This window comes from Anser anser (genome assembly GCF_964211835.1).
Source record: "Anser anser genome assembly, chromosome: 4".
Taxonomy (NCBI): domain Eukaryota; kingdom Metazoa; phylum Chordata; class Aves; order Anseriformes; family Anatidae; genus Anser; species Anser anser.
Window position 1 is genome coordinate 16,523,268 of NC_139724.1, and position 25,891 is coordinate 16,549,158.

General features: G+C 50.8%; 4 protein-coding genes across 6 annotated transcripts in view; 3 read left to right on the top strand and 1 right to left on the bottom strand.

Moving 5' to 3' along the window:
- Positions 1 to 200: 200 nt before the first annotated feature.
- LOC310898334 (growth-regulated alpha protein-like) lies at positions 201 to 14,198 on the top strand. Its single transcript, XM_083833187.1, has 5 exons — positions 201 to 349; positions 11,625 to 11,803; positions 12,186 to 12,315; positions 13,241 to 13,324; positions 13,833 to 14,198. The coding sequence occupies exons 2-5, from the start codon at positions 11,710 to 11,712 to the stop codon at positions 13,843 to 13,845; spliced, it is 321 nt and encodes a 106-aa protein (XP_083689313.1). The 5' UTR covers positions 201 to 349; positions 11,625 to 11,709; the 3' UTR covers positions 13,846 to 14,198.
- A 201-nt stretch (positions 14,199 to 14,399) lies between these two features.
- On the top strand, positions 14,400 to 16,207 carry LOC310898335 (alveolar macrophage chemotactic factor-like). Its single transcript, XM_083833188.1, has 4 exons — positions 14,400 to 15,143; positions 15,405 to 15,534; positions 15,713 to 15,796; positions 15,891 to 16,207. Exons 1-4 carry the CDS (start codon positions 15,080 to 15,082, stop codon positions 15,913 to 15,915), a joined length of 303 nt encoding a protein of 100 aa, XP_083689314.1. The 5' UTR covers positions 14,400 to 15,079; the 3' UTR covers positions 15,916 to 16,207.
- Positions 16,208 to 16,330: 123 nt separating this feature from the next.
- LOC310898332 (C-X-C motif chemokine 2-like) lies at positions 16,331 to 18,073 on the top strand. The gene is made up of 3 exons (XM_083833185.1): positions 16,331 to 16,574; positions 17,079 to 17,214; positions 17,580 to 18,073. Exons 1-3 carry the CDS (start codon positions 16,511 to 16,513, stop codon positions 17,731 to 17,733), a joined length of 354 nt encoding a protein of 117 aa, XP_083689311.1. The 5' UTR covers positions 16,331 to 16,510; the 3' UTR covers positions 17,734 to 18,073.
- Positions 18,074 to 21,231: 3,158 nt separating this feature from the next.
- Positions 21,232 to 25,891, bottom strand: part of CNOT6L (CCR4-NOT transcription complex subunit 6 like) — a 33,005-nt gene continuing 28,345 nt past the window's right edge. For all 3 annotated transcript variants that reach the window (XM_083833137.1, XM_083833135.1, XM_083833136.1), the window contains 2 exons: positions 25,107 to 25,309; positions 21,232 to 24,746 (listed from right to left, as the gene is read on the bottom strand). In XM_083833137.1, coding sequence (XP_083689263.1) covers positions 24,534 to 24,746; positions 25,107 to 25,309 — 416 coding nt within the window. In that variant the 3' untranslated portion in view covers positions 21,232 to 24,533. The remainder of the gene's footprint in view (positions 24,747 to 25,106; positions 25,310 to 25,891) is intronic.

The following is a 25,891-nucleotide window of genomic DNA, read 5'->3' on the forward strand; positions in this document are numbered from 1 at the left end:
GAGATAAAGTAAATTGGCTACACTGTTAAAGATGAGCTTTGGGCAGTGGCCAGTTGCTGGCTGGCTCAAGGTGCGTGTCTGAGCGTCTCTAACCAATTGTGAGACAGATTTGGGCGCGTGGCCAGCGCGTGGGGCTACGGGGAAAGTATGTGTAGTAGTGAAAAAGGGCAATAAATGTTCTCCTGTTCAAGAGCCATCAGGAGTCCGTGTGGTGCATTCCTTCAAATGGTGACCCCGACGTGATCAGGGAGGAGCAGCGCTGCACGAGTGTCCGAAGGGAACCCAGCCAAATGAATCAAGCTCGCAGCTGGACTGCAGCTTCAACCCCAGGACATCACCTGAAGGACAGGTAAGCAGCTGAGCAGTGATCATGGGAGCTAGCCTTTCGGCAGAGGAAGAGGCTATAGTGAAACTACTAACGCAACTCCTAATAGACAGGGGAGTAAAAAATGATCCATTTAAGATAAAGCTATTATTGAAATTTTTGTGAAAACAAGGGTTCCCTCAATGGCTTCCGCAGTATTTGATGTAAAAACTTGGGATTAAGTGGGGGAAAAAATATGGGAAGCAGCGTCCAGTGGGGATACTAATGCTGCTGAGGTGATGACTACGTGGCAGCTGGTGACTGAGACTTTAAGATCGTGGCAGGTAGAAAAGGAAGTACAGAACGCCGCTGGCCAGGCAATAACAGCAGCCAAACCAAGATCAGAGCCTGCAAGGTCACCAGAGCAGTGTAATTTGATAGACCTGAGGGACAACAAGGAAGAGGGCCGCAGACCGCCGTCGCAGAGCCCCTGCCCGCTGACCCCCTCGGCTCCCGCCTTGCCTATCCCCGATAATGCTTCCCTGGGGGCCCAAGCTTTCGACCCACGGGAACAATGGGAGCTGGTGCGCCGGGAAGCGCTAAAGGACGGGGACCCAGTAGGAATGGCTTTAGCGGTGCAGGTGCGACCCAACGGTCCAAATAAATATAATGCCTTCCACTGGGACCTAATTAAAGAATTAAGAAAGACTGACTACATATGGGTTACACGCACCATTTACTCAGTCACTGTTAGAAAATGTTATGACTGGTCAATTGTTGGTGCCGTACGATTGCCCCCAGCGCCGCCGCCCACCCCACCATCAGCTCCGGGTACCTGCCCGCCCCGCTGCCAGCTGCTGCATTTCTCCGTTTTGAGTGCCCACCCACGCGCACTGGGTGCTGCCGTGTTCTGCCTGCTGCTGCGCCCAGGCCCACCGCCCTGCGGGCCCCCGCTCTGTCCGCCCTGCGAGGCCGGGCAGAGCCGCGCAGCTGAAAAAAGTTTTCAAAGAATGTGGTGCTGTAGGGGTTTCATTCCACGTTGGAATTTCATTGGTGTCTCTAGGAGTCTTCTACCTGGCTGTGTCAAGTGGTGTGGATATGACTGCAGTTCTCTTCAAACTTGGTGTCAGTGAATCATCGCTGCAATCTAACAGGGCTGCTGGTACAGGCACATTTGTGTTGGCATATGCTATTCAAAAATTGTTTGCTCCAGTACGAATAGTTTGTGTGCCAGCGATACGGGTGGCAATGTTTAACAACAGGAAAACATTACATTTTTCCTTATCCAGCTAAATTAGATGGCTAAGTACCTAAACATGCTTTCTCACAAGCCACCGTGTCCCCTGCTCACCACCTTTGGGTTTTTCCAACTAAAACAAGAGTTGCTGTTGTAACATCACAATTTGCGTGAATAACAATCTGTGTAGCTCAAAAGTTTACACTGTTTCTCTCTCTTGGGGTAGAATATTTGCATTGTGCCAAATGCTGGTAGATATTTTCACATATTTTCTATGCTCTGTGATACCTTAATATATGCAGGTTTTCAGACTTGTGTCCTCTTGTGTTAGAGAAATAATCAGAAAGATTTGTTCTTTCAGCTCAGCTTGGGTCACGCCACGGTACCCCCCATCTGTGAAACTTACTTCATTTGAAACACAGATGTTACAGACCCTCGGAAGTTTTCTTTTTATATTGTTGTTTGAACAAGGAAAATAACTTTTTTTTTTAGGGTCTACATCAAAATAGTTGAATTGTCAAAGAATCCAGGTTTTCTGTAGGATATTGTTTCTATTTTTCTTCCAAGCCATGTGTGCATCTCCATCTTTCTTTAGCACATAAAAGGAAAGAAAAGGCTGTTTTCTGACAAATCCAGGTGCAGGCAAGGGAAGGAGTTTATCTTGTGGATGTCCTGTAGATTGTGTTTAACAGGAGAAGGTGACAAAATATTTATTGAGACAGATGAAAGTAAGTTTCCCTCAGATATCAGTTATGTCAGACTGTCAGAAACACCGATGTTGCCTCAATTAGGAAACAAGTGAGTTTTAATGTTTAGTTATTAATATTTTATCATGGTAATTATAGTTATTTAGTATTTCTGCTTCAAGAAAGGATATTTCCCAGTTGGGAAGCTCTCTACAATGCTCACGCTGAGTATCTCGTTATGCCTGAAGGCACCAGGAGGTGTCAGGGTGTGCACGCTCGCTTCCTACTCGCATCTCTGATCCCTCCCTGCACCCAGCTCAGCCTCTGAAGTGCTTGACTTTTTTTGCTTTGGACAAAAAAAGGATTGGTTCAAGTGACTAAGCAGGGTCACACCTTTAATGAAGGTATTTGGAGATGTCTTTCTCCCTTTGGGGCCCTGGGAAATCACCCGGGCAAGTACCACTGTAGGCAGAAGAGTTTCCAAATGACTTCGCTTTCAGCACTTGCCTTTGGCTCCAGACCTTTATGAGCGCGCCTTTGGTGACCATTTTGTAGGGTTAAGTTTATCAGGTTGGAGGAACACAACACATCTCAGTGCCCTGTTAAATCTTCAAGCAGGCAGCAGGTCTATAATGGTGTAAAGAACTCCAAGTCTCGTCTCCAGTACTCAGCAGACACTGCACTTCTTTCTCCTTTCTATTGCTCAGCCTCCAGATAAGCTTTTCACTTTGTACCAGCTCCATCAGCATCTTGGTTTTGGAATACCATCTGCGTTTATGTGTGACTCTGTGATATAACAGCACTCATTACCAGTGTCCCTGGCCTTTCATGGCCTAAGGCTGCCCAGCACTGAGCAAGGCACAGTATCTATCACACAGGTGCCTGTACTGACTCAAACATTTCTACCATGGATTATGTCTTGCAGAGGTTCAAGGCAAAACCACATGACAAGATACTGGGTTCCTTTTTACTTGCAAATGTTTCAAAGGTGGGAATGAACCTCAAAAAGCCCAGAGCATGCCTCGTGTACTGCTCCTCTTCAAGCAGCCCATGCAGCTGCCTATCTGCACTGACACAGCTGGTGGTGTGGGTCCCTTAGCACAGGCCGGGTAATTTTCCTCCAAGTAGCCAGAGTGGGCTTGGTTTTGCTACCAGGCATTTCACAATAGGTCCTTGTGCCTCTCCTGGGAAGCTAATCCTGTCTTTTGTGGGCTTCTTGTGCTCTCTAATAGCAACGTACCTTCCTTCCTGTTCTAAAAATACATCCGCATGCAAATGTGGGATTAATGTGGCACTTGTACAGAGAGATAGCTGAGTGCTACGGCAAGCCGGTGGCAAACAGCATAGCATAGGTACACCAATGAGTACAGCTATTGCTTAGCTTAGTAATGACCCCAGTGCCTTCTACCACACCCCAGGGACACTAGTGTTTCAGTTTGGATCACCAAATGTGTTTTTTTGGACCAAATATCCTCAGCATTCCTGCTTCCCTCAAGAGCATGAACTCAGTTGCCTTCCAGTGAAAATAAACCATGAAGCTCACCAAGTCTGGGCCAGGTCAGTCCATAGGACCAGACCAGACTAAGTCAGGAATAAAAAGCTATGCCAAGAACCTGGCAGCATTAAATTTAGCACTTGTCAGAGCTGGACTTTTTGGGTGATGCTGGAGACAAAGTAAGGAGTTCACTGTGGCTGTGATTTAAGTTTGCGTGTCCAAAAATAGCAAGAGAAAAACTGAAATCCCTCTCTTCTGAAGGCTGAGATCAAGCAGGGAGCTTGCCTCCTTGCTACACATGCATGAAAAAAGCAGTCTGGTTGGATAAAAACTGCTTTTCATCTGTTTTCCACTTGCTTGGCTAACGGCGCCAGACAGCTGTGGACTTAGGCTGGAAAACCTTTCTGGTGCAGCAAAACCTCGAGCCAGGAGATGCTCTGTGCCTTGCCCGTGACAGGCAGCCACCCGAGCCACAAGCAGGTGGGATATGAGAGGAAGAGGAGACGTGCAGATAGCTTCAGGGATGTCCTGGATCCAGCCCAAGGCCGTGCCCTGCCACAGATGAGACTTTTCAGGCCGCATCAGTTTTCAGGGTGTGTTTAGCACGCAACGACTGAGATAAAAGCTGAGGAAAGATCAAAGCCGATTTCATGGTTTCATGCTTCTTGTTTTCACTTTCCAGTATCTCCCTAAGCCTTTCCTCTCTGCATGAGCGCTGCCCTCTCATCTGCCTCCCCATTCCTGCCCTGCAGCCAGCTGGGCAGCAGGCGACGACTCGTTGACCTTCCTGCCTCAGGAGGCACTGCTTGGGACCTCGGGCAGCCTTCACCCCACCAACCCGAAGCGACGTTGGGTTATTTTAGCTCTGAGATGACCCTTTCGGTATCGTTTCTCTCAGCTGGAGAGGCTTTAAGTCCCTTGCAGAAGTTGGCCTCAAATTTCTCCTTCTCTGCTGAGAGCAGCTCGAGGTGGCCGTGTCGGCTCACGGTGCCTGAAGTGCTGATTCAGGGGTGCTGGGTCCAGCGAGAAAGTGTTGAGAAGGGGCTTTCCAGGGCTGGGGGGGCTGCTTGTCCCCCCCAAAAGACATTTGTATAGCAGCAGTGTGGTTCCTTCTCTGTGGAGACTTGGATTTCCCCTCCTTGCCATTTGTACTCGCTGCCAGAGAACAGTGGCTCTTGCTGGCTAGTTTTTTTTAAAGTACTTCAATGGGGGTTTGCAGGTGGAAGGTGGGGAAAGATCTTCCCTGAGAGAAGAGGTAGGGAGACACTTGGCAAAGAGAAGGTAAGGAAAGGTCCTGAGACACTAAGTGGACCTTAGTGAAAATAATGGCTCTGGGTGTAATCTCGAGCCTGGTGGTTCAATTTGTTTCTGGTCCCGGTATGAAATGTGGCACGCTCAGGTGTGTTTGAGTTCCCCTGGGGATGAGACCCCAGTCAAAAACATCCCCTCTGGGTAGCTGGGTATGGTGCAATGTGGGAAGCCTGCCTGGCCCCCAGGAGGGGAGGGTGGATGCTGCTGCCAGGACAGGGCGGGCACTTGGTTGTCCCTGTGCCTGGATGCAACTGAGCTGTCCCTGCTCGCCGTGCACAACCCCACCTCTACAGCATTTCCTCCTCCTTCCCAAAACTGGGTAGCCTCCCACCCCTCACAGCCCCTCATGTCCTTTTGTCCTTTGTCCCGACTTGCTGGTTTCCCGTCCTTTAGGTTTTTCATCCTGGGCTGTCAAAGCAAATCCCTCTTGGAGAAGTGGTTCCTGGGGCAAAAGTGACTGGCAAAGCTTTCAGTTAGTTTTTGTCACCTTCGGGTAACTCGATCAGACTGGAACTCATCGGGTGAGCCCTGATGTGAGGTGTGGGCTAAACCAGCTGTGTGCTTTGTGAACTTTACAGGCAGGATGGATAAATGCAACGTTGCTTGGTCAGACTGGAAATGTCAAGCTACTGCAAGCACAAGATGTGTAAATGCTGATTTGAACAGGTGGAAAACAGAAGAAACAAATGTCATATGTGCTGTGGCAATCAGCCCCGGATAGTCTGGAAAGAAACGGCTGACATTTGTAGGGAAATGAGTCACAGACATAAATGTGAAGCGGAGATGTGCCACTAGATGCCGGGGGCAAGCCTTTTGTTGTCGCCGAAGAGGCTTTTATCAGGCTAGGAAGCAAGTGGTGCCCCTCTTTGTGAGAGGTGCCTCTTAGTGCTCCTCCGTACGTCTTGGAGCTAACCACTAGAAAATGTGTCAGCTATTCGAGAAATAAGTCATGAGTTATTCTGCAAGCCAAATGATATGGAGATGGCTTAACTACTGACTCGACTAAAATGGAAACCATGAATATTTGGGGGGGAATCCCTTGACCCAAACCTGCCAGCCTCTAGCTGCGTTAATCAAGACGTCAGGCTGTAGGAAGGAGGGGAGGAGACCGTGCTGCAGCCTTCCTTGGGAGGATGGTGGTAAAACTTTTACCACTTGCCTAAATAAGTTACAGAAATGAGGTGCAATGCACCTTGGACAATTAAAATGTGCCTTCAGGAGGCTGCTCGCTCAGGTACGGAGTCCTCAGTCCTTCAGGGCTCTGCATGCCACCAACTTTGTTGTATTTGTGGCCTTCACAGCATTTGTCAGGCTTCCTTTTCTCCCTCCACAACTCAGCAGTCCCCCCAGGTCCCCCTGAAACAGGACAAGCGAGCAACGTAACCCTGCCGCTCTGAGTTTTCAGCTGCTTCCCTGGTGCACCGTGTCAGCCTCCTCAGGTGTTGGACCATCCTCACCCACCTTCAGCACCTTTTTCCCTTCCAGGGAAGCTACCAGCTCCGTGACACAAGCAGCGTGCCAACAGGCAAGCCTCGCTTATAACGCACGGGCTGGCGCTTCATTGGCTCCCTCCCTGTCGCGCTCTGACTTCGTTTCAACTCATCATTGACTCGCTCCGGTGTCGGGGTCAGCCCGGCGCCCCCGTGCAAACCACTAACGGTGCGCCCTGCACCTGCGGCGTCTAGACCGGTTCCTCTGCGCCCGCTGCATGCAAATGCGCACAGAGGGTGCTCAGCCCCTCAGCATGGCTGCAGCCACCGGGGCTCGCTGGTAGAGCCCTCGGGGTCTGCTCCCACTTCGTGCAACGCCGCCTGCCGTGCTTTCCCAGGGTGCCTTTGGGGAATGGCACTTCTCCTCTGCTCAACGTTGAGTTAATTTCAGGTTAATTCATGTTTGAAACAGACCGGCACAGGGCTTTGGGCACTGAAGCGCGGGAGTGCTGGGTATTTCTCCTGCATCCTTTTCTGGCTACAAGTGTAAATTAGCACGCAGTCTGGGGGTTTTCTCCTGCACTTGCCCGGTGCTATTTGCATCCCCGGGGTGGACGGACAGTCCCAGAGAGACTGCCCCTGTACTCTGGCTGGGTGGCGTGCTCTGGTGCGCTGCTGAACGCGTCCTGTGCTTTCCCTTCGGCAAAAAGGACCAAAAAGCAAGGTCACTGCTCCACACTGCTCCTCTGGCCAGGGACTGATGTGGGATGCACAAATGTCGGCACCGTGGCTGGCTCTCCTGAGCAGGAGGGCCTCACAACTCTGATTATAAAGGAGAAAGGCTGGAAGGTGACTCATGGTGTTTGTCTGCCCTGAGTGCCCAATTCCTTAAAGGTTTTCCTCAATTTCTCTCATCCCAGTTGAGTTTTTGTTCTCGTTCTGAACTTTCCTCCTTCTCTTTTCCCTTTTAAACCTCCCTCTTCTCTCTGCGCCCCTTTCCTTTAGTCTTCAAGCAAACCAAATAGTTAAGCCCTACTTTGAAAGATACCTGTAGTTTTAAATATGTTTTTCACCTGCTGGCAGGTGTGATTACACCTCTGGCTTTCAGGAGATCAGAGGAGAAAACGAGATCTTGTTCCCACGGCACATCATGAGCACATCCATGTACCTTCATTCTAGGACAGCAAACGTCAGCTTGGTATGTGGTTGAATGACCTAGCTTTGGGCTGATTTTGTTAGAATTTCTCTAATTCTGGTGCTCTCATGTTGAAATTTAATTTCTGTACCTGGAGCTTGCCTCGGTAAGCGCCGACTGTTTTGCATCTGAGTATAAATAAAGCTCTGCCAGCCTTTGGGGCCGGCTTGCAGAGGGTCAGATTCACCCAGTTCTTTGGAGGAGGTCAGTTGTTCCCTTCCCCTGGGCTGTGCCGCTTGGTCAGTGTTATTTTGGGTAGGTTTGAGCTCCTGATTTTTCTGCTTTAGGCTTTGCTCCCAGTTAGGGTGGAAATGCCCATGAGTTTTCTAAACACGATAAATGGGAATTGAAAGGCACGAGTGGCACCGAAACAGGTGCCTGTGCGACTCTCCCTCACGTATCTTTCACATCTATCTCTGAAGCAGGTGACGGACCACAAACCGCAGCGGTGGCAATTCGCTGCCATTGGGGTTTTCTCAGGGGTACTTTTTTTTTCTCCTTTGAAATAGTTTTGCTGTCTCACGCGAGGGGTGCTGGGATGGAAGGGGTGTGCTGGAAGTGCACTTTCACTCCCCATGAGTGCAGCGGGTTTCAGTGCGGCCGAGAGGCTCCAGCTCTGGCATTGCTTCGCTCACCGCAGACGTCTTCAACACAGCCTCTTAGGGACCCTTACCTGCTCTCTAGTGCAGTGCACGGATCCTCTCCGAGGGGCAGGGTGGCCGGTGTCCCCACTTCATTTACATCAGGGTTGGGTTTCTGTTGCACATGGCAATTTTTTTTTTTCCTCCTGGTTTTCTTAGTTCAGGTCGCTTTCTCGTCATCTCCAAAGTTACCCCGTTACTACAGACCAAATCCTTGCTCTGCCCCTGGCTCATGCGTGTGGAAGTGCTGCGACAGGTTCTCCTCCCTCGTCTTTTACAGCATGTAAAGTCTCCAGCCTCCCTCTGCCAAAAAGAGAGCTTTCTTCTCCTTGCCATAAATGCCTCACCTGCCTCCCCTCTCATTTCACACCATCTATTTTTCAGTGCCTTCAAGGAAATCTTTGACCCTGGAGAACCAGCCTGAGGCCTTCTCTGTCTCTGTCACTAAATTGTGTGTGTTAAGCTGTTTGATGGCTGCAGAAGCACAGCAAAGCCACCGAGCAGAGCGCTGCTCTTCTGCCACACTCATGTCCTTAGCGAGGTGTTTGCACCACGTCTGTGTAGGTGCCATAGGAAGGATTTCTGGAGGATCCAGTGGATTAAAAAAAAAAAAAAAAAAAGTAATAACAAAACCCAAAAATGCAGGCGAGGCTTTGATTTGAGTCAAAGGTGCAGCTGCTGCAGAAAATGCAGAAGCTGCTAGGATATTTCTGACGTGTTTCAGTTGGTGATGGCTCAGATAAACGCGCTGCCTGAGGTGCCAGGGCCGCTTTTCTGAATTACTGGCAGCCGGGATGTGGTTGGTTTAAGTACAGTCGTGGGCTAGATCCTCACCCTCCTTCTGCCTTTTCAGAATTACCACTCAGCATGCACAAATATTAGCGATCAGCAGTGACTGCAAGCTTTTCTTCCACAATGTTTGTCAATGTACATGTTAGTCACGCATTAAAACCACCATGACTGCTACCAAGGCAGTTTAAACACCCTGGGATTACAGTATCTCTGTCAAGTTCTCCTTTCTTGCCACGTCCACATCTATTTCACTTTTCCTACCCAAAGCAGAAACTTCCAGCAGCTTGGGGACCGGCAGCTAGGCAAATGTGTGCGGGGATTCACCAAACTGCCCGGCCTGCTGGGGGAAACCCAGCGGCGACTGAGCAAGAGCTGGGCTTTGCTATGAAAATCCGCATCTAGGTATGAATCAAGAGGACGTGTCTGAGCAGGAGGTGCTGGCTGTGCTCGGTTTATCTTCACAGCCACACGGGCAGTGACTGCCACACGACTCCAGGGCCTGAAATCACCGTGGGGCTTGGTTTTGGCACGCAGGGTCAAGCTGGCGCTTGAGTCTGCCTCTGCAGAGGAGATGCCCTTGATGCTACTTGGCACAAGTGATCGCACGCCGAGCAGTTAATCTGTCTTGTCTGCAGGTCCTGTAACTGGAAAAGACACCCCGGGAGAAGTTTCTGAAAAACAGGGAAGGCTGTTACAGGAAAAGGTGCGCCAACGACACGGAGAGAAAACCATAATAAATGGTGTGTCCACCGTGCTAGCTGGATGCCCAGTGCACCTTTGCCTGCTACTGAACCATTCTGGACAGGTTGTGCCATGCAGGCTCTGGCTGTTTTTCTCCCCATAGTAAAGTTTCCAGGAGCAGGGCCAGGGATGCCCTTGGCCAGCACTGCCCAGCCAAGGGACAAGGCTACAACTGCGGCTTCCCCGCAGCCTGGGGGTGAGCTCCTTGTTTTGTCCCAGCTCCTCATTTTTCCCCCTCCTCTCTGCCGTGCTGCTTCAGGGAAGGTTGCCTTCACTTCTCTCAGTCTTCCCCAGCAGGACCGTGTCAAAGTCATAAACTTCAGAAAGGTTTTGAAGCTTTGGAGTCTCCGTAGTACTTGGCGTAGGTGGATGATTCTCCCCCAGCTAACTTGATGCCTTCCCCACCATTTTGTGGACTTCTCTTTCAAGAGGTTCCTGCCACGATCCAGCAAAATGCCTTGAAGCTGTCATAGGAACTTGAAAGCTTTGGAAATATTGAATAAAAAACAGTTTTAAAGCCATCTCCTTTTCCACTGGCATTGCAGCAGGGTGATGTCGTTCCCTCTGCAGGACTTTGTGAACAGATCCTGGAAATTGTCCCTAGGCTCTGAGTTCAACTCCTCATTTTTGGCTTTGGTCTTTTGAACAAGATCTTTGCAAGATTTTTGCACCTGTCTCAGGGAAAAACAAGCCTCTAAGAGAAAGAAGAGTGGCTTATGCTCTAAGTAGAAGACTCAGGTGGCTTGGTTTTTTTTTTTTTTTTTAGTTTACTGTCATATTACTATATAAAACACAGACGTGATTTGAAAGCTCCAAATTACAGCATTATCACCCAACCACATCATCTTTCTGCTGCCCTCTTCCTTCCTCCTCACTTCTCTCTCGTGGCTGTGTGTCCCCTTCCCCTTTTCCTTCCCGGCTGGTGACTTTGCCCTGAGGGCAGCCCCCGTCCCACCGCAGCCCCACGGCTCTGGTTCTGCCATGAAGATGGCTTTTGGGGCCACAGGGGCTGAAAACGGGCCTTGCACATCCCGTGTCAGTGCCAACAATGCTGGCTTTATGGGACCAACCCCCCGCATGCCAACACGCGGTGCTTTGTCCCTTCGGTTCTGAGGGAACCCTGTTTCAAGTGCCCCACTGCTGTTCCTGCTGCTGTTGCCTGACACCCTCTTGTGCTTTGCTCCCGGGCCACTGGTATGAGAAAAGCCGCTGATAAATGCTCACCTCAGCATTAATCGAAGCATGCAGAGGTGTAGGAATAGTTTCCCTTCTGCTGGTGCCGCTGTGCCAGTCATCTCTTGCATTTCCTGGGTGCTTTTGCTAGTACAGCAAAGTGCTAGATTTGAAGGGGCTGGGTGGAAACATGCTGCCAAGTTCTTTGTTCTTTTTCCACTGTACGGCGCTGAGCTTTTTTTTGCTGATGTAAGAGTGTGCAAAAAATAGCGTGGGGGATTATGGCCCTCAGAAAGAAATATGTAAATATCTGGCTGCCTCAAAACAAAACAAAAAATCCTGCTTACATGGGGCTTGGGCTCTGACTTTATTTTGGGCTCCTGTTGTGGTTGAGTAAATACTAAAGGGAACGAACGCTGATGTCGTTTGTACAGACCCAGCTAATGTGAAAGGGTCGGGGTGGGGAGGTGGAGATTACTTGGGGAAACCAAGCGCGCGTTCCATCCCCAAAGCCGGCTTTTATCAATAACATTGCAAATTTGGCTCCTGGCCTGCCTGCGGTGAGCCTCCGAGAAATGATCTCATCTCTCCTTCACGGTCTGCCTGCCGTGTGTGACAGGTCTGACTCCGGCCGCTGCGTATCGGAGCGTGGCCCCCGCGGATAAATAGAGGAGTTTGTTCCGCCGGCTCCTTACACTGCCACGATGCACCCGTTGGCCCGGGGGGGAACGGGAGCCACCATGCTCCTGGGGCTGCTGCTGCTGCTGATGATGATGATGTCCCGCTCGGCCCATGCAGGTGAGCTTCTGGCGTCCTCGCAGATACCCGCGGCTGGGAGCGGTCAGCCAGCCTCGGTCCCCGCTGCCTCAGCAGGGGAAGGTGTCAAACCCTCATCCTGCACCACAGGAGACCCGAGGAGCCAGGGACTACCCTGGGTGCCTCACCGAGGGCTTCTCCTGTAGCCAAGGAAGGAGTTCTGCCTTCCTCTTTGCTGGTTCAGCTGGCAGGAGCTGTAGGGAACAGAAGTACAGGCACAGATAGCTGTTTCTTATACTGGTCCCCAAAGCACTGTCAGTAGAAGTATGGCCAGGGGCAGCTTTGGCTCTCTGGGAGCTCCAGAGTTACAGCATCTCTCAATAACGCTTTGTCTCTGTAAGCTGCTCCCTTCTCTCTTTCTCAGCCATCCTGGAAGTGAACGGAAACCTGAGCTGTAGGTGTGTAAAGACAACTTCAGACTACATCAGCCCAAAGAGATACGAAAGCATTGAAATAAGACCCGTGGGAAGCACCTGCAGACGTACAGAGATCATGTAAGTGCCGCGAGCTGCTTGCCGTAGCCGTAGGGGCAGAAAGCTGCTTTCTCCTCTGCTCCCGCAGAGATGCAGGGCCAGCACTGAGCGTCGTCTTCTGCAACCACTGTGCTGCTCAGCTTCCTTTCTGAAAGCTAAATCCTTTCAAAAATCTCAGCAGCACTCATGCTTCAGGGCTGGAAAACTTCAGGTCACCTCTGGCGAAGGAAATGTATCGGAGCCAGTGTGCCAGAGGTCCCCGGGACCCATGCAGCCGTGCTCCCTTGTGCAGCTGCAGGGAACACTGCTCATCTTCCCACTGCTTCGGCTTCTGCAGAATTACCTCCCAGAAATGAGGCGCTGAAGTTTTAAACGAGCCTTTCCAAGCAGGGGAAAGCGTGATTTCCTAGCACTGGTGCTGAGTGGCGAGCATACGGGTGGGGTGTGCTTGTAGTTTGTAGGATGAGCCACAACCAGGTTTTTCCTCCACTGACCTACAACACTTCTGAGAGCAAGCAGATCTCAGCTCAAACCCTTATCTTCTTGCCTCTGTCCTGTGAGGCAGGGTGTTAAGTGCAAGCGTAGGATTTCTTCAGCTGCTCAGCACTGATACATTTATGCCTTCTGGCACATATTAATTGATTGAATAGTGGCTGATAGATTGCCTTTGCTCCAAAATGCGAATGGTTTCACTTGTGTACATCTGCAGAGAAACCACCTTCGTGTGGTGGCCCCTGGGCTTCAGGTGCGGTCTCTGCTCAGCACAGGAACGCATTGCATCCCGCTTTTCCCTCTTCTCTTCGGCTTTCCTCTATTGCACGCAGCTTTCTGCAGGTCCCACGCGTGGCGAGCGCTGTGAATGAAAGCTGTTTCTTGCAGATCAGCTCCGGCTGTTCAAATCCCTGCCTCTGGAGGGAGTATAATGCTCATAAACATTGTGTTTCAGAATTAAATTAAGAACTTCGGCAAAAGTGTGCGTGAACCCCGAGGCCCCTTGGGTAAAGAAACTACTGAAGCGTATTGCGACCACGTAAGTTACTTTGCTGAAGCCCCTTTGGCTCGTGCCTGCAGTCCTGGGAAGAGCTTCCAGGAACAAGGGCTCCTGGGGGGCTGCTGGGGCTTTCTGTGGGGCTGAGGGACCCCGTCCCATGGGGTCACCCAGCAGGGTGAGCCTCGTAGCGCTTGGTTGTGCACCAACACCGCCACCCCTAGGCTGTGCTTGTCTCGGTTTGTGTGCGGTGCCGCACCTCTGAAAACATCTCGGGGGGGGAAAAGAATGGTTTTTTGGGGAAAAAAATTGTGGCAGGAGCTGTCATGAGAGTGCAATGGTGCTTCAGTGCTAGGCTGGGAAAATTTCCTCCTGCAGTGTTGCCAGGTCCCTGGCAGAGCGGAGGGGTGGCAGGAGGCGTCTGTCCCTGCCGGTGACACCAGCCCCAGGGGAAATGGTGGTGACCTCCTCCAGCTCGGGCAGGAGCTTCCTCCCCTAGGACCCGTTTTCTTCTGCGTTCACACGTTTCTCCTCCTTCTGCTTTTTGCAGGAAGAAAAAATAAGTTTCCTGCTGAGGAAGTTGATGCTCAGAGCCCCGAGGCAGACTGCCAGATGATGCACAGGCGTGGAAACCTGGCAGCTCCTCGCTCTGCCCCTGCTTCCCCCTTTCCCGAAAGCCAGAGCCCCGTGTCTGGCCCTGTGGCAGCTGAGCTGCTCCCTGTACTCACAGACGTGTGAGTGTTGAGAGTGAACCCTTTGTTTGTTCCCCTGCCCATGCACTTTGAAGTCTGTGTTTTTCAGGGGCTATTCCCACCTCTCTCGGAGTAACTTTGAGAGCACTCACCAACAGAGCGTGCATCTTGTCTCTCCTTACACGGCGCAGTGCCCGGTGTCCTGAGAGCTCGAGTCAAATAAAATCTGGGTTTTTCTTCTGTTGTGTTTTCCCTGGGTCTTGCCTTGAGCCTAGTTTTGAAGATGCTCTGTGGGGCTTTGGTAAACCCCAGCTGTCGTAACTTAGACCTGAGCTTGCTTTTGTTCTGCACCTGGGGTGCTCTCTGACTGATCCTTGGCTGGCGTGCCGCAGGCATTGTGGTGCGCTTTGAATGCACATCAGATGGAGCACTTTCATGACAGATCAGGGGATGAAAACCCCTTTGGCATTAGGACGGAGACAGAGGTTTGTGCAAGGCGGCAGCATTAGCTGGGATGGGTGTCCCAGCCCTGAGGCCCCAGGGAGGGTCAGGGGGGAAAGAGCCAAAGCGAGTATCCCCAAAGCTCAGGCCAGGATGTGCCTGGTGGGGGGGAAATCAGCTTGTGGGGCACGGATGTCATGGACCTGCTGATGTTCTGAGGTGCTTCGTTAGCTCACCTCCTGCCGATTCTGAATGTCCCAAAGTAAGTGGGGAATATTTTTTAAGTGTGCCAGGCTGTTACAGCTGACACACAAACAGTGACCGTGCAGAAACAAGGAATGGCTGGCCCTGCAGAAGGTTAAAACACCCCAGCTTTGTGTGGCTGTGTGAACTAAGAACAAGCGATGGGGGAAACGAAGAATGTTTTTACAAGATCCAGCTTCTCAGGAAAGGGAAAACAGCGCCAGTTTCGGGAAGCCCGCACCCCGACACAGCCCCAACCCGCTCTTTATCAGCAGCGCTGCGACCTCGGTGAGCACTGTCAGCAGGGAAGGGCGGCGGGCGAAAACCACCGGACCCCGGGGCCTCCCGCCTGCGCCGCCGCACTTCTCCTATTTTCCGGCTCAAATAGGGGGATGCCGACGGGGCCGGGGATGGGGCCGGCATGGCATGGTGGGCGGCCCTGCTGCTGGGGGTGCTGCTGGCGACCCACCGCCCCGGGGGCGCAGGTGAGGCCGGGGGGGCTCCCCGTGCCCCCCTTCCATCTGCGGGGCTGCCGGGAGGAGGGGGGAGGTTTTTGGAGTGGCATCGTGCTGCTCTCCCGGGGGCTGAAATGTTTCTGAGGCTCTTTGGCAAAGAGGTGCCGGCCCTGGGAGGATTGGGGCAGGGGGGGAGACGCGTTTTCCAGAAAGGGTTTTGCAGGGGGACGGGACGGGGGAAGCGGTCGGGGGTGGGTTTTGGGGCGGTGTGTGAGCTGTGTGCCCCTCCAGCCCTCCTGGAAGCCAACGGCAACCTGAGCTGCCGCTGCGCCAAGACCACGGCCACCTTCATCCACCCGTCCAAGTACGGGAGCGTCGAGGTCCGGCCGGTGGGGAGCAGCTGCCGGCGCCTCGAGGTGGTGTAAGTGGCTCCTGGGGGTGGAGATACTGCTCCCCTCTCCCCTCTGTCAGATCCTGCACTCCTACACCTCCCCTCACTATAGGAAGCACTGGGTGGGGGCCAGGAGGGGGCTCGGTTCCCTGAGCCTCCCCCTGGAGGGGCTGGACGTGGTGGTGCCGAAACCCCGTGTGTTTTCTAGGATTAAACTAAAATCCCTTGAGAGGGTCTGCGTGGATCCCAACGCCCTCTGGGTGAAGAAACTCCTGCAGGACCTCCCGAAGCTGTAAGCAGCCCCGGCACTGAAGGGGGTCCCTGGGAGGCCTGGGATCCCTCCCAGGACCCGCTCTTCACACATTTTCCCCTTCTGCTGTCGGCAGGAGGAAGAAAGCTGCTCCTCCCTGAGGAAGCTGCCGCCACCGGGACACACAGATGGGCCGTGCCCAAAGCTGGGCAGCCCCCTCCCCGCCGTCGCTTCGCCCCCAGCCTGGAGGGGAGCGTGCTGCTGTGTGATGCCCCGCGGCCATTTCCCCCCTGAGTTTTCCCCCATTTTATACACCTAAACCCCTGCAAATGCCTGTGCACGCTTCCCTTGCCCCCACCCCACAGTGACGTTCCCCCCGCAGCCCCTTGGCCCCAGCAAGAAGCGAAATGTCCCCTTCGGGCACAAGCATCGAATAAAGGTGGCCACCCTCAATTACCGTCCCTGGTGTCCCTGCAGTGCGCCGTGGGGCTCAGGGCAGGGGGCAGCTTCACTCAGTTTTCGTGCTAGCAGGTGAACCCGGGTTTGGGCCATGGCCGTGCTGGTTTCTGCATTTTTCGGTGGTGATGCAGGGCGGGAGGCGCTTTGGGCCACGTGCGAAAGGGGGAAGCGACAGCAGGGAAGTCGAAGCCGGGGGCGCGGGGCAGATCCTTTTCCCCCTGCGTTTCCCTACCCGCAAAATCCCCGCCGGGGCTGGCTATAAAGCGTCCTGCCCGTGGCTCGGGGCGGGCGGCGAGGATGCGGCTGCTGCCGGCGGCGCTGGCCCTGGCCCTGCTCCTGAGCAGCCTGGCGCCAGGGGACGGTGAGCGATTTTGGGGCTCGGGCAGTGCTGTTGGATGCGTGGGGCTTCTCCAAGCTTTCAGATTTCTCCTTCACCTTTCGGCAATCGTTGAACTCAATATTTCATCTTTTCAACCCGCCGGCTGAGCCGAGGGGGGATGCGTGGGGTGGGATTCGCACGGTGGGGTTAAGCTGCTTCTCTTCAAGGCCCTGTAGGCCTGAGCGCTTGGCGGGTGGGCAGGGAACAGTCTTGGTTCTGGAAACATCAGCTGAGTTTTCAAAACCCCGAAGCTAAACCCTGCGATATGCACGGGAAGAGAGATTTGAAGCTCTTTGGGGAGGGATGAGCCTTGCTTCAGCCTTGCGCCTTCCAACGCCAGCTGCTTTTGCCCTTGTCTGCTGCGAGCCCCACTAAATGGCACCACAGGGGGGTCGGGACGGGGACTGGGGACAGCAGTGGGGGGTGACCCCGTTTGTCCCCCACCGGCTGGGGACTGAGCCTGGGACGTGGGCTGCTGCGGCGCAGGTCTGTCGCTGGAGAGCCTGATGACCAACAAGAGGTGCAAGTGCGTCAAATCGACCGCCCAGGTCATCAGCTTGGGGCTGATCCTCGCCATTGACGTTATGCCGCCAGGCATTCACTGCAGGAGGAAGGAGATCATGTAAGTGCAGAGCCCAGGGCCCGATCGGTGCGAAAACACCCGGGTGCTTGCACCCTCTCCAAAGCCCCAAAACCCCGCGGTGCCTCTCGCAAGGCCCAGCCTCTTGCAGGGGATGCTGCCGCCTGTTTTAACTGGGGTTACCTCCGGCACGGCTCCCAGAGCTGGGGTCAGAGCCCACCAAAGCTGCCCCTCTCGGTACAAGGGCTGTGCTCGGGACAAACTCCGTCCCAGCTGCCCTGTGACCATGCCTGGGGGGGGAGGGGGGGGTGCAGGAGGGGTTTTCCCTGCAGATGGCAGCGCGGTTGGGAAATCTCTGGGGAAAGAGGCTCCTCGCGGGGGACTGAGCGGGTCTGGTCGCCTTGCAGCCTCTCCCTGACGAGGAGCAGGAAGGTGTGCGTGGCCCCCGAGGCGCCCTGGATCCAGCTGCTCATCCACAAGCTGACGCAGAGGAATGGCACCAGGAAAGAGGCGGCGGCGCGGTCGCGGAGGGATGCGGAGAGGCGGCCGCTGGCCCCCTGACAGGGCCCGTGCCCCCCCCCCCCAGCATCCCCCACCTCTGCCCCTGTCCAGCTACGATGAGCAATAACCAGACGCGGTTATTTATCCGCCCACAGGGACAGCAGTGGTGTGACCACCCCACGCTCAGACCTGCCTGGTGTCGCAGCACGGCACAGGCGCTTGCTCCGCTCCTGGCCCCGCGGTTTTGGCAGAGGGCAGGAGCCTTCCTCCGTCCCCTCGTCCTCCCCCAAAAAGGCTTTCCTGGTGGTTCCCACTGCTGCCCCTTGTTCCAGTGACCCTGCTGCTCCCGTGCGTGGTGCCAGCCTGCCCTGGGTGCCGCCCAATAAAAACATGAACGTGCTCTCCCTCGTTGTGGCAGCTTTTTCCATGAGGGTTTGCACGAAAATCACAATTGCCATCAAGTGCACCCCAGGGCGGTGGCCGAGATGCAAAGCCCGCTGCCGGTCCCGACGGGTTCCCTCCCACCCCGTGCTTCCCAGGAACCACAGCAGGAGACCAGAGGGGTCGCAAAACGGCCATTTATTGCCTGCAGAAGGAAACAAAAGTACACAGGTGCTAGGAAACAAGCAGATATTTAGCCCTATGCATCGCGTGTGAGCAGTACCCAATTTCCAATGGTAAAAATAAAACAGGAGGGGTGGAGAAAAAAAGTGACAGTTTGGGGTTTTGAGCATTTCCCTTCTCCAGGCTGTTGTAAGGTTAAAGCATGCAGGACTGCTTGGCTCAGGTGTCCTCCTTTTTCTCTGGCTGGTCCCTGCGCAGAGTGAGTCCCTCAGAGGCTCAGCCCTGGCCCCGCCGCTGCCCGTGTCCCTGCTGTCCCCCCAGCTCGTGGGACGTTCGTCTCTTTGCCTGCTCTGGGAGCTCCTCCTTGAGAAGTGGGGGTACAGGGTTCGGGGGGGCATAGCATGTTGTGCAGAATGTGTTTTTTCAGAGTGCAAAACAGGATCTTTTTGTACAAGTGGAGCTGGCTTTCCCTTTACAGAGCGCGCAAGGATGGAAAACACAAATTACTGGGAGGGAGGGAGGGAGGGAGAGGGAGAAACCCTCTCCGGCGTGCTCCCAATTTCAGGCTGGGCTGCCATTTCCACGAAACGCCCCGTAAAGCCCCTTAAAACTTCAGCGTGCCCGAGAGTGGCACTGCCGCTTCCTGGTTCTCCATCTGCGGGCAGTTCCACGTTCGGGGGGAGAGGATGTTGTGTCACAGAAAAAAGGAAAAAAAAAAAAAAGAGAAAGAAAGAAAGAAAGGAGGCTGAACAAAACCACCCTCCCGAACCAAGAGCTGCAGGTGGGGCGGGGGGGCAGCTCAGGCCCCTGAGGTTAGGGGCTGAGGGCAGATGTAGCTCACGCGGTGCGCACAAACACTTTAATTGCTCAGAAGGAAAACACATGATGCAGTAATTAAAAACTAGAAACAAAGCCATGTAACGTCACTTGTAAAGACAGCCACCATGTTTTTTTTTTTTTTTTTTTTTTTTTTTTTTTAATTCTTGCTTTGGAACAAAGACAAATACAGACAAATGCAAACTTGGAAAAATGCCTAAATTTTAGGAACTGTTGAACAAAGAGGATGAGACCATGGACCAGAATCACTCCGAACCTCGCCGCTAAACGGTGAGAGCTTGTGCGCGCTAAATACATCGTGCTATTGCAGGAGAGGGCAGAAAGAAAGAGCCACACCACTTGGCGTGCGTTGCCATCAGTGCTGTGTTAAAAACCCCGCACCAAAGCGCACGAGCATTTATTTCTCCACCTTCCTGGTTACTTTCAGCTGTGCTCCCAGGAACTGCTCCTGGAGTCCTTTGTCCTCACACACAGCCGAAGCAGCGAACTGCCACCTCCGAACACCCACTGGGGAGTCAAACGACTTCTCTCCTGCTGACAGCTCTTTGAGGCTGTTGGTTTTGTCCCTTTGCTGTTTGTGCAGTACCCGTGCCTACCTCATCAGCCCCGCTGTTTGAGAGTCCCTGCACTCATTTCCCAGAAGAAAAGCAAACCCGTGGTCAGCACCAGCACAGAGTGGTCACAGGAGAAGGTCCCGCGTCACTCACAGCTGTGTCTGCAGCTTTATCATCTCGTCTATAAATTGTTTTTGACCTTACTGTGAGTCTGCTAGGCTGTGTAGGAGAGCGACCCACTGCTCTTCCAACAGCCTGGCTTCAGTGGAGTGACCTCCTGCTGGTGGGCATGCCAGGGCACACGGCAGGCTCCGGAGTTTGCACAGCCTCAGGAATCCCTCAAATCCACCTACGGGCTACACCACCTGCTTCACTGGCAGTGAGGAAAGGGACTCTTTAGTTATTAGGGGAAAAGAAAAAACAACACAGATCCATTGCAAAAGTGTAATAAACTGGTGTAAAATGACGAGGGAGGGATGGCATTTCTCACTCTAACACCTTGGTATCGTCTCAGGAAGCTGGGGGGAGTGCCAGATGAGGTCGTGCTTGGCTCAGTCCTTGGCTCTCCCAGCAGGGAGAGCATCAATCCTTATGTTTACATTGGACATTAAATCGTTATTACCAAAAAAAAAGTCTATTAAGAAATGTGTGGTAGCTGAGAACAGACAAATCACAATTACGTACAAAGCTGAGGACTTGGGGGATGACAACTGCTGTCTGAGGTTGGACTCCCTTTTAAACCAAGACAGAAGTGGGTATTGCACTGTTGTGCTATTTCTAGTGCAGGCTATTGATTTGGCTTGGATAGGATGAAAAAAAACCTTTCCATCAACCCCGCTATGCCAAGCTTCACGCCAAAGGAAGGTTTGGATGCTAGAAGCTTAAAAACGCCTTGTAAAAAATGAAAGCTACTCCTGCGTTGCTGGGATTAAATCTCGTCTTCAACGCTAAGGGCTGTCAGCCCGCTCTGGCTGCTGCTCACTACTAGGAAGGCATCACTACTGCCCTCCAGCTGGGAACCTTTATGGTGTTTTCCCAACCTGGCCGGCCTCCTAAAGCCATGCTGATGCACCGGGAGAAACCTGGCCCGACACTCAGGGTTTGGGAGCTGCAGCTGCTCAGCACCTTTGTAAGCCTGGCCTCGAGTTCAAGCACATAAGCACGGATTTAGGAGTCCCAGCAGCAAAGCTGGCAAGGTGGGAGACCTGCGGTGGCCTGCAGCGGTGCCTGACCTCTGAAGACCACAGCACGGTTTTGGATGCTATGTTAGGTCAGTGGTAAGAGCTTCTGAAAAGGTTGGGATTCAAAGATTTTGGCTTTATAGTCTATAAAACAGAGAATAGCGAGGAGCTGAGCCTAACAAGAACTTTTCCGAAGGCTTCTGCAGACTAAACAGGAGTGGCTTCGGACACACAGAGACAGCTTGCTGACAAAATGACATATTTTCTCGATGAATGCCAGAAAATGACGGAAAAAAGCTTTTAACGAGGCAAATGGGAAGAAAAGCTGGTCTCAGAACCCATTGTGCCATACCTGACTTCAGCGAGTGGTACGCAAATGTTCATACTCCTTACATCAAAATAAGGAAACAAAAATATTCAGCTACATTGTACAAAATTCTCTTTTTATATATATATATATATATATATACACACAAAACCCCATAGCTAACAGATTTACCATATTGAATTTTAAAAAGTTGCCTGTAGAACGGTGTTGGATTTTTTTTTCTCTGCTTGCTTTAGGCAGTGCTGTTGCTTAGAAGTTGACACCAGGCACAGTATTTTTGGAACCAAACCAAGACAGCAAGGAGCAGTAAAAGGCTTCAAGCTTTTTTTTCCAAGCTTTTGGTTGTGAGGGCAATGCAATCTGTTCGAGGAAGAGAAACCAGGGGCAGCCACGAAGAAAAACTGTTTATAGTTGGTGATATTTGGGTTCGTGTATTACTTCCCTCCCTCTCCCTTAGAAAATACCCTGCAGGATGCTGTCAGCATCCTTCTGGGTCAAAAGAAAAGGAGCATCGCCACGTGGGAGATGTGTTTCTGGAACAGCTCACATCCCAACACGAGGCGTGCCGAGGGCTCCACATTCCCTCTCGTCTGGGAGCAGAAAATCTGCTCGGCTAGAGGAAAAAGCACGACCCCCTTACTGCTCCTTCTGCAGGGAAGGGGAAAAACCAGGAGGAAAACAGGGAGGGAGCCAGACGTGTGAATGGCAAGCAAACATGCCCCCAGTTACGTGCAACAAGTGAAACATGAACAGAGCTTTAAACAGATTTTTTTTTTAAATCCAGAGGTTTTGTGCAATGTCTGGGAAAAGAACTTTTTAAAAATTGCACAGCATAATGGGCTTTGTGAGGTGCATTTTGAAGCAGAGAAAATCCAATTAAACACCTTCCTGCAACAGAACACTTCAGTCAGTTATAAACCAAAGGAAAGCAGTACCTGCGCAGTTTACAATGCTTACCGGTTGTTGGTGTTTTCATCCCCACCCTCTCCCACCCTGATATTACAAAAGATTGTTGTTGGTTTTTATTTTTATTAATAAACGGGCTCCTCTGCAGTTCATATACAATCATAGGTGAACTTTAAATTCCATTTTATACAAACATCTCAAAAAATATTGGGAGTGAAGTATGGTAGGAAATATTGCTCACGTTGCTCGTTAACATGCGTGTACGAAAGGAGGAGAATGGTTTGTTAGTGCATACCTCCAGAGCAGAGAACCCCCGTCCAAAAAAGATACAGTAGCTGATTACAGAAAGGTAATGTCCACAAAATTAAGTTTTTCATGCTATTCTACTTTCCAGTACTATACTCTCAGTCATGTTCTCGATTTATCTGCATGGCTAGGTGTCGAACGCTGAGGTATATTAAAAAAGAGATACCTGCACCTAGAGGAAAATCCGTCTTTCAAAAGGGCTTTTTTTGGTGCTGCACAAAGCAATTTATGTACATTAATTTCACCCAGCTATGATAGCTTCCAATTTATGTTAGGCAATAGATGACGCCTCCATTTTTAGGCACTTTTTTTTTTTTTAAGAGGGAGTTGTCATTTCGTTGAACTGATTTTTGCATTTGTCCCACACCATCCCCTCCCCGGCCCACCAGCAAAAGTCAGGGAATATTTTCTACTCTAGGTCCAATTGTTTTTTCCTATGGATAATTTCCTATGTATAAAACGACAAAGGAAATGCATATTTAAAGAGTAGAGGAACAGCCTGACTTATCAGTTTTGCAAGACAGAAGATGGCTCCTTAGCATTTAAAACTGATTTAACAATTTAAATTTGACTTCTTTAAGTATACGAATGAGACATAAATATAGGCTATCAATCTGTTTAAAAATTTCATTCACGTAATTGAAAATTTTTTCATTTATTAAAAATATCACATTTTGAGACTAGAAACAGTAAAGTGCATGAAAAGTTTAAAATATAAGTTCAAGAAAATCTTATAGCAGCAAAAAAGCAGAATAAAGAAAAACTTAAAAACACAGACACAACCTTTTCCTATTACTGTGCCATTTTTTTTTAACATTAAGCAGCCAACCAATTCTTGCAGAAAATTGCATTAGGTTTAACGCCTCTCGAGGCACAAGGTTTTGAACTGGCCACCTAGAGCATAAAAAAGAAAAAAAAGAAAAAAGGATTTCCAACACATCTAAAGAGCATTAACAGTTGGGAATGAACCAGCAGCTTTTGAATTCAACCCTGACCGACAACAGAAAATAAAGATTATTAAAAACATATGATGGCTATTTGGCAACTAGGGTCAGGAAAAATAATCCAAGGAATGATTATGGCTACTGCTCTCTCCCCCAGTGACAAAAGCATCCACACAGCTACCTCACATGCGCTTTGGAGACAGAATTAAGATCATTTCCAGTGGCTTTTTCCTGTACCCTAAGCTCAACCAGCTCATCCAAAGTTCCTCATCTTTGCAACTGAACTTCAGCAAAGGGAACCTAGAAGGGAATTGGAACTTCTTTGTTCTCAGCTGCTTGTAACTGCTTGCTTTAAGTGCAATTCTTTCCCACCCCCAAAACCCTGCTCCCAAGCCATGCCGCTGAGCAGCGGGTCGTCCTGGCCTGCCAAAGCAGAGAGGCAGCTCTGTCTCACAGAGGCCGTTTGGATTCCTGAATATCTTGCCCAGAACGGACCACGTTCTTCAGAGCTCCAAAAAAACAAAAGCTACCATTACGTCTGCCAAGCAAGCGATCTACCATGGCATCAAATGCTCAAACTCAATCCTTGTGAGATGTATGTTCATTGGAATTTTTGTGGTAAGCGAATTTATGTCACGAGAATTTAGACCTCAAGTTTTATCATGGGTATTAAGCCATCTTTGGTTTTCTACTGTTAGTTAAATAATGGGCAGGGCCACACTGCTAATAACTTAGAGTCGGGTATTAAGTGCTTTGCTAATGTGCAAATTTTATTTTGGATGCGGAGCTCAGTCTCCATTTTGGGTTCAAACAAACAGATTTTCTAATATTCTTCCTACAAACCAGTCACTTCTATTTTTGTTTTTCTTTCTCCTAAAAGGTTGGCGCGTTTTGCCCCGTTCTGGAAAAAAAAGCTTTATGTTTAAATATGTTAATATGCAAGTTTTTAATCTCATTTGTCCATTTATAAGTGCAGCTTCCTACTGAAAAGAAAAAGCTTGCCAGTTTAAAAAACAGAATTAAATTAAAAACCTGGAAAGGGAATAATACTTTGGTTCCAGCCCTAGTGCCAAATGATACCAATATGCACCAAAATGTGCAAAATCTCATATCAAACACATAAGGAAAGGAGCTTGAAGAAGCAGCTTAAGGTTGGCCATACTTCACTCCTATATACTTTGATTTACAACTGTACAGGTCCATAACAACAGGTCCTTGCCCTCAAAGGGGCAGGGCTCCACTACCTCCTGTTCGGCAAGTGCACACCGTTGACAAGAGGCAGGAGCGGAGGATGGAGTTCGAGTTGTGTTAACAGTGAGAAGTGGTCTGAAGGGATGTGAGGGTGTGGACACCCAGTGATGTTGTTCTCAACCAGCCACTGAGGGTCCAAAGGCCCCAGGACACCAAGCACGTTCATGTGAGTGTTGGAATAGAAAATGTAGTCAATCACACCCTAGGGAGAAAGAGAAACATGACAGTGAGAACAGACCTCGGTTCTGGCAACCTCAACTCGACTGGCTGCTCGCTGCGAGTCACGGGAAGACACACGGCCCTGGAATTAGGGAAATCAATGCGCACGCCACTTCGCGTTCAAAGCACTGCATCCGTTTTCGTTAAGTCACTGGCCAGAGCCAGGTCAGAAGCTTAAAAACGCCAACAAATCAAGGACTTTTGTGTGGTAGGAAAGCGTCCAGCAAGTGTAGGAGCCAGTGAAGAAGCACTTACAGGAACAGAGAGAAACGGTCAGAAAGTTAAGACAGCATCCTGGGGAGACCAGGTCAATGTCTGCCATTTCAGAAAAATCGCTGCTTACTTTGAAATCAAAAGTGTAATTGGTGTAAGGCATCAAGTTGTTTTCATAGGCGCTCTTGAGTTGGAAGCCATGTGTAATTCTTCCTTCAGAAGCCCCGTTTTTCCCATTGCCGCTGAAGTTCATGAGACACTCGTTGTAACGCAACTCCTTGAAGTCCTTGTGGTTGTCAGCTACTATGCCATTGCTTAAGTATTCCACCACACCTGTTTGCAAAGGAAAGGGTTCAGGCAGTTGCTTTAAAATACAAGATCCGAGGAATTTTGCCCTCGGAGTTAAAAACCAGACCATTGATAAGAGACCCCACGGAATCAGGAAAAAAAGAGCAGAAATCTGCACAGCCAGCGTGTCCATTCCTGATACGTTTGCCCCTTTCTGAGAGGCAGCCAAGGAACAGGAGCTCTCCAGCAGTTCCGGCACAATTTCTTGAGGATTACAGTAAAACCACAGTGTGTATACTGCTATATATATGTGACACAAGGGGTGCTAGAGAGGCAGCTTTTTTACATGTGCCTGATATAACAGTATCAAAAATCACAATTACTAAAGCAAGTGCATCTCCTTAGGAAGTTTTCATGTTATGTCATGAACCTCCCATCCAGGTATTTCTTTAACCATTTATTTAAGATCTATTTGTCCTTGTCTATGTATCTTTTGAGGCATGACCAACTTTTCTAGAGAGCACGATTGATCATAAAAAGCAATCTGCTCAGCTGGAGGACTTGCATTTTCTTCATTCAAATTTTAGAGGACTGCTGCTTCTAAAAAATCTTTCCACAACAGCTACC